Genomic DNA, 8265 nt, shown 5'->3' with positions numbered 1-8265 from the left:
CCCAACAAAGACAATAACAAGATTCCCAATAAAGAATATTCTAATGGCGTTAACATCAATGAAACTATTAATGTTAAGGAATAAAGATAGACCATAGGTGAGCAATACAAAGATGGCCTCAAAAGCGTCCATGCTACCGGCTTGAGCAAAAGCAGTAGCTCTACCAATGAGAAACTCAGAAGTCAACCCTAGAATCCCTCATTTATTCACCATGTTGGCATCAATCTCATATTTCTTCAAATGAAGAGCTTCATCTATGACTTGAGATATCGGGATCTTCTCCAATCCACTGAATTGTACCTTGTTAGACACGAGCATACCCAAGATGTGGGCATACTCCTCTAACGTGGGCACAAGCTGATAATCAGGAAAAGTGAAGCACCGATAAAAAGGATCATAAAACTGCACCAAGACACTCAAAAGTCCTTCAACCACATCAGTAGATAATACAGACAAAACCTTCCCATGATGTTGCTTGAAGTCCAAAGGATCTAATACAAAGGATGACAACTTCCTTAGCTCTTTCAAGTAGGGACACCTAAAATTGTACTTCTTAGTGTTCCTTCGTCCACAATTTATGATCTGAATATATTTGCAAATAGACCTTAGTTTCCTTGAAATTTTATTGTTGTGATGGACGTTATCATGCGCATGTATGCATGAATGCAACAATCACACACAAGGGATCACACACAAGGCAAAAACAAACAAAGGTCAAAGGATGGATCAAGTTGTCATCAAGATCAATCGTCCATATTGGTGGATTATGGTTTTCACCTTTATCAACACCCAAATTCCATTGATATTGATGAGATTGATCGGATCAACCAAGAATCAAAGGGTTTGTTGTGAGTCACAAGCATGGAGTCAGGTTAAGAACCATCCCAAAAGGAGTGTAGTAAGGATAAAAACCTGTAGATCATGTTCTAAAAATATCCCATAGTCGTGATCCCATCTATTAGATGCTATAGGTTAGGATGACTGACTCATCAACCCATAGTATTCTCAAGAGAAACTGGGCTAAATGTAGTATCGTGTAACAACTGTTATCAAGTCTACACTTGAACAGTCTCCCCACTACTTTCTAAAATAGGCCAAGTTGGGTTAAATGTTATACGGCCCTCAGCTTCTCGGATCCCTAAATTAGAGAGAGTAATGCCTATCCACGACTTACTCGTGTAACATCAGTATTTCCTAAGAGGTATCCACTGAGCGGGGGGTCTCATGTCAACGCTTTCAGGACTACCTCTTCAAAGCCAACATGACTATACCACCCTCTAATCTCAAATTGCACTCAAGTTCGGGTTAAAACTTATCTCACCACACAGAGATCACCAAGCACAAACAGAAAGTATCACACAATAATATATACAAACAAACATCAAATATCAACAAAATTTTGTACATGCAAAAGTAGGCTAAACCCACTGAGTACTACTCCCCAGCAGAGTCGCCACTTTATTTTGATAGCGATAAATTCATGACCATCAAGCTATGGATAAACTTGACGTCAATAAAACCAGAGTCGCCCGCAATTTTATTGTTTCCAAAGCAAAAGGGCAAAAGTATGAACAAAACTCAAAGATAAGAAGTTTTCAAATAAAAACTAATAAAATGTCAGAGATTACAGGTAAGGGGGTTGGTTACACAGAGGGAAGGTATTAACACCCAAAGTGTCCTAGGTACTCCTAGGGAGCCCTTTTTTGAGTGCAAGTGTTTTGGATGAAAATGATGTTTGATAAAAATATAGAGTGGGGGGATGAGAAAAGAATTCATTAATTATATTTTTGTGTTTGACAAGACCTTCGATCTTATGCCTACGTACCAACATAAAAATGAGGGATCAAAACCACGTAGCTCGTGGTAAAAATTCCAAAGAAGTTGGTAAATTGGTTTTAACAAAAGTTTAACAGAAAAGGGCACAAATAGGACAAAGACTTGAATGGGGTTGTTAGTTCTTTTTGTCTTTTGAAGTTAAAGTCAATATGGTTAAGTTCATTCACATATTTTGATTAAGAAAAAGTTTGAAAATTCAATGGCATAAGGCCAAAGTTTCTACTCATTAAAACATGTCTAAGTTTGAAATCACAAACAAAGAGGGTTTTGAAAAGAGAGGGAGATTTTTGAAATTAAAGAAATGGGAGGAGATGAAGGGACTACCCTTGACAAAAGTTAAAAGTTAAGAGTTGAAAATATTTGACCAATGGGATGCAATCCACTAGACAAGAATGTCAAATAGAAACCCATTTCCTTTGGACTTTTGAGCAAGCAATAAGCATAAGCCAAATCATATGAAGACCAAGGCATCAAATAAAGATATCCATAACATCCAAGCAAGCACTCCAATAGCTAGCACTCTTCAATGTCTTCCAATGTGTTAGATGAAATATTCTTGGCAAACTCTAAAAAACAATCATTAGACATCAACAATAATAACAGTATAACAATCAAGCATATTGATAAAGTGACAGATGAACCAAAAGCACTTCAAGGTTTGTATCAGATGAAACGCACAACCAGGGATAGCTTAGTCTCAGATAATGGCATTGGCCAACTCCTCAAAGCATAGGGAGATTGCATATTCTAAGTCCAAAAGTTCAAATCAAATTCACCAAGATATTTTTTAGGGATTTTTGTTGTTATTAGGTATTTTAAAGTCCTAAAACTACAAACATAACAGAATCACAAGCACACAACACATACAATCACAAGATATGGCTCAAGTGAGCAAAGTGAAAAAGATTGAAATATAAACAAGTTGCATGAAATGTAAATGAAAATGAATGATAAAGGTACTGAAATTTAAATTGAATTAATTAAATGACTTGAAAGTAAAACAATATTAATAAGTTAGTCAAATGTTAGTGAAGAGTTCAATTTGTTTAAGTCATTGTTTGGAGAACACTCAACCATTCATTCACAAGTATGGAGACATGAACCAAGACATCATCCATGAGAAGGGCTTCAACTTGGATAAATTAACAAGTATGCCACTAGCTCTCATGAATGGAAAAGAGGACAAGTCTTCATACAATGCCGTGAAGAATGAGAGACTTACAATCTCACTTACAAGAATGTTATGCCTCTTGGGACAGATCTAACTCTATGTCAAGCAATCGTAATTGGACTTATGTAGATGTCATAACTATTTGAGATCGGGCAATGAAAATATTGGTGTTAATGCATGTTAGAGATATGGTACAAAGAACCAATCTACTAAAACATACCACACACAAAATATAATGGGAAAGACCTATCTTAGTCAGGCTCATGTTGATTCATCTGACATAAGGTCATTGATGAATCAACTAGTATTTGACTTGAAGAGAATTCATTGGTCAATGATGGATTGGGAAGAATAGGGATGAAAATTAAGTGGTAAGAGGAAATAGAAACCAAAATTGATCATAGGAGGAATTTCACCTGATTAATACTATCCATTCATTTTGAGGAATGAAATGTACATTTCATCAACCCCCTAAATCCAATAGTATTGATCAAATGGAAGATCAAATCAACCATGATCAAGGCCAAACAGAAAGTCAAACATCACAAGATCAACCAAATGTCTCCACAATATTTTTAAACAATTAAACAATTAAAAATCAAGTTAAAAGTGAAATAAAATGCATTTTTCAAAAGTAAAAACCTCAAAACCCTTCAAATCACCAAATAAATGCCAAGGGATTTTTCCTAGGTCAAAAAAGGTCAAAGGACCTTAGACAAAAAATTTCAGAATTTTTGGAAAGTCAGAAGTATTTTAAAATATTTAAAAATAAGTCCAAAATCATTTAATTAACAAGAAATATCAAAATTAATCCAAAAAATGATTTTAATTCAAAATATGGAAGAGGAAAATATTTAAAGATTTTTGGTGAAAGTCCCATAATTTTTGGATTAAAAATGAATTAAATATGAATTAAATAAAATAGGAGCAATTAAAAGAAAATCAGAAAATAAAATAAAAAGCAAAAAAAATAAGGCCCATCAGATCTCCCTCATTAATTGAGGTGGCGAATCTGATGGCCACGCGCAAGAGTGCACCAAACACTTGAGTCAAACGCGTAGAAACATGAGTCAAACAAAGCAAAGGCCCTGATTAATACGTGGAACCATGATCAAAGGGATGGGAGAGTGCCAACACACCACCAGAGCTAGGGCTTCGATCATCTTCTTTGGTAGACCTCACCGGACTGGTCCACCCATCAACTTCACCAAAATGAAAAGGGTATACACTAATTTGAAGAAAAAAAAGCTAGGAATCCAAATCTTCCCTCAAAACTCTCCAATTCTCACTATATTGAGAGATAAGTGGAATTGAAAATTGAGGATTATGAATTGAGTTACTTCGGTTTGACCTCAAAACAACTCTATCTTGTTGCCTATATTGGCAGGTCTTCAGACAACCAAAGAACAGGCAAAATAATGGAGAATTGAGGGAGAATCGAAGAAGAGAAAATCCAGAAAATTCACTTTCGGTTTGCTTCAATTGAGCTTGGTCTTGCTTCCAATTTTCCTTGGCTCACGTCTAACAACTTGAAGGAAGTGAAATGAATGATCAAAGGGCTTGAATTCTTGGAGTTTCAATTCTAAAATAGATTGAGATTTGAAACTCGATTTCAAGTGAAATCTTCAAGTTTATCATTTCAATGGGGGTTAGGAAAGAAGCAGGTCAAAGCTTGGGCAAGAGGATCCTTATTCCGAGCTCAAGAACCATGTATTTATAGGATACCAATTTCTTTCCACACCATTTCAAACTTTTGCCAAAAATTGCAATCCTATGGTGCATGCTTGCATGGGCATGCACAAGGCCCAAATAATGATTGTAATGAGTCCAAAATCATGCACAAGTGATGCTGAAACCTTAACATAAGGCCATCCAATGTGAAATGAAAATTGGTCATGAAAATATTCCAAATGGGGCCATGCATTACACCCACGCGCAATTCACTTAAAAATGCTCCAAATACCATGATCTTGGACTCTTTAGAAATATAACATTAAGGGGAGAAACTTTTCTGTTGAAACATTTTCCATTAGGAGCTTGGATCATGATGAATTTGGAGGTGGAAGTTGGAGAAATCAAACATAGTTGAAAATTTTCTAAGTTAAAAGTCAAATGATCACTTTTTCCACCTTGAATAGCTTTTGCTATGAGCTTCAAATCAAAATAATTCCTTCTTCAAAGTTTTTGCTCTTTCCTTACTCTTCAATTTGGTCAAAATTTTACACCATTTTAATCCTTCATGAGTGAGTTATGGATTTTAGAAGTTTCATAAAATTGCTTGTTCAATGATGATGGCGCAAAATGACCTATAATGTTTCCTCTTGGTACATTCACTTGCATGTAGAATTTGGCATTTCTCTAAGAATAAAAGATGGATAATACATCTTTAAAGTAATAATGAAACTTTAATGATCTTCATATCATAAAAAATGAGAAAGTTATGGTTCTTTGAAGTTGACCTTCCATCTAGGGCACAGACAAAATGACATATAATATTTCACCATAAAAAATGACTTTCCAAGCAAACTTATCTCTTGATGCCAACATTAAAGTTGTTTGTAATGTAATAAAGAGTAACTTTTATCTTGTAATAATTTTCAAATGACAGGGTCTAGGGAACCCTAGATTTGACTAGTTGACTTTTTTGGTCAACCTCCTTGAACCAACATGCAAACTTGAAGTTATTTTGATCTTTGGGGATAATGTATAATCATATATGCTTGAGTTGATGTATAATGGAGTATCCCTTGATATATTTTACCAATTGATGAAGAAACTTGTTGAGGAAGTCACACAAGATACCCATATGAATTGGGGCCTCCAAGGAAACAAGCTTCAAACTCTTGATGAATTCTTGATCAAAATGACAATTAAAGAACATGGGGATCCATATATGATAATTAGAACCAATGTTAACCTTTTCTTGATTGATCTCTTTCATTGAGGGTCTCAAACCCTAGATATGAACTTGATGAGGCACAGGTGGATGCACACACTACCTACAAAAGAAATAACACTACACATAAACTTGTTTTTTTTTGGTATTTTAGTTAGTAAACAAAAGAAAAACAAAGTATGATACAATCACAAATGCTTGGTGATCTCTCCCAATGCAAACCCAATGAATGAGGGGTGAAGAGGATACCAAGGTGTGATCCCAAAGCCAATGAAAATGATGAGATAACATGAGGGATCTTAGGGTCAAAATTGGGGTCTTACAGTCGCCCTTTCTGGTTTTCAACTTATCGCGCTCATTTTTTTTCAAGCATAGTATTTTTTGACTACATCTGCGTTCATAGGGGATGGAAGATATTCATCATCCATAGTTGCATGTATTAAGGCTCCTACAAAGAAGACCTTTCTCACTACATATGGGCCTTCGTGATTCGGTGTCCACTTGCCCCTTGGATCGGTGTGTCGGTAGAATCTTCTTCAATACAAGGTCTCTAACCTCAAGGTTACGGGGGAAGACTCGCTTGTCATGTGCCCTCGTGATACATTTTTGATAAAGTTGTCTGTGGTAGATGGCTGCCAAGCATTTTTCATCAATGAGGGTTAGCTGGTCAAGTCGGGCTTGGACCCATTCGGCTTCATCCAGCTTGACATTGGTCAGAATCCTTAGGGAAGGAATCTCTACTTCAACTGGAAAGACTGCATCCATGTTGTATATGAGAGAGAAGGGTGTTACCCCAGTGAAAGTATGTACAGAGGTACGATAGCCATGCAATGTGAACGGGAGCATTTCATGCCAATCTTTGTAGGTTTCCACGATCTTTTGCACGATCTTCTTAATATTTTTGTTAGATGCCTTGACAATGCCATTCAACTTAGGCCTATAAGGTGATGAGTTATGGTGGTCAATTTTAAAGCTTCGGCACAACTCTTTCATCATCTTGTTATTGAGGTTAGATCCATTGTCTGTAATGATCTTGTTGGGGACCCCATAACGATAAATGATTTATTTTCTTATGAACTGAGCCACCATTTGTATTGTAATGTTGGCATATGAGACGAATTCTACCCATTTCTTGAAATATTCAATGGCTACAAGGATAAAACGGTGTCCATTCGAGGTAGTTCACTCTATGCGTCCGATTACATCAATGCCCCACATGAAAAAAGGCCAAGGAGATGTTAAGACATTGAGTAGCATTGGCGGTACATGGATCTTTTCGGTGTATATATAGCACTTGTGGCATGTTTGGACGTGACGGTGATAGTCAACCTCCATAGTCATCCAACAATAGTAGGCCCTTAATGGATTTCCATTATGATTTGGTTTTCTTCTTGCTTGTTCACACATCTTAGAAAAACGAAATCATCATTTCTCTTGTGCAGTACCCCTCCACTTAACAAGAACTTGGAAGATAGTTTATGAAGGTACTTATTGTCAGTAATGGATGTGTCCTTAGGGTATTCTTAGCATTCTAGAAATATCAAGATGTCATAGAACCAAGGATAACTGTCGGCTTCGTCTTCAGCTGCCAAACAGTGACCAGGCTCGTCCAAGTAGATGAGGTGAAAGGATGGCGCTTCATTCTTCCACTTGACCTTAAACATGGACGCCAAAGTTTCCAAGGCGTCAGCTAGCTGATTTTCCTCTCGAGGGGTATCAAAGTAAGGGACTAGTTTCGAAACATGCTCCTGGTAAGGGATGAGCTTATGATCTCTAGTATCCAAATCTCCTTTAACTTGGCTAATTACTAAAGTTGAATCTCCGTAAACTTCAAGGATTTTGATCCTGAGTTCAATAGAAGCTTCAATACCGAAGATACAAGCCTTGTACTCCTCCATATTGTTCGTACATTCAAAACACAACCTTGCGGTGAAGGGGAGGTGAAAACTAGTTGGGGAGGTGATAATTTCCCCAATGCCATTGTAGTGAGCGTTAGAAGCTCCATCAAAAACCAAGGTTCGGTGGGACCCAGGTTCAGGTCCTTCTTCAGGGTCGGGGATGTTACAATCACTGATTAACATGATATCTTCATCGGGAAATTCAAAATGCATGGACTGGTAGTCTTACAAGGTTTGTTGTGTGAGATAGTCAGACAATACACTCCCTTTTATGGCCTTTTGAGTTACATGTTGGATGTCATACTCGGTTAATGCCATTTTCCATCGGGCTACTTTACTGGTTAGAGCATGCTTCTCAAAGATGTATTTGACGGGGTCTATCTTAGAGATCAACGGTGTTGTATGAGTGAGCATGTACTGTCTTAAACATTTGGCAACCCATGCTAGTGCACAACATGTCTTTT

General features: G+C 36.8%; 1 protein-coding gene across 1 annotated transcript; it reads right to left on the bottom strand.

Annotated features, from left to right (window-relative positions):
• Window positions 1–7426: 7426 nt before the first annotated feature.
• LOC127137289 (uncharacterized) lies at window positions 7427–8014 on the bottom strand. Its single transcript, XM_051063759.1, has one exon. It carries the CDS (start codon window positions 8012–8014, stop codon window positions 7427–7429), a length of 588 nt encoding a protein of 195 aa, XP_050919716.1.
• Between the last annotated feature and the right edge of the window lie 251 nt (window positions 8015–8265).

The sequence above is a fragment of the Lathyrus oleraceus genome, chromosome 4 (genome assembly GCF_024323335.1).
Source record: "Lathyrus oleraceus cultivar Zhongwan6 chromosome 4, CAAS_Psat_ZW6_1.0, whole genome shotgun sequence".
NCBI lineage: Eukaryota > Viridiplantae > Streptophyta > Magnoliopsida > Fabales > Fabaceae > Lathyrus > Lathyrus oleraceus.
This window is presented reverse-complemented; position numbering and strand designations above follow the sequence as displayed.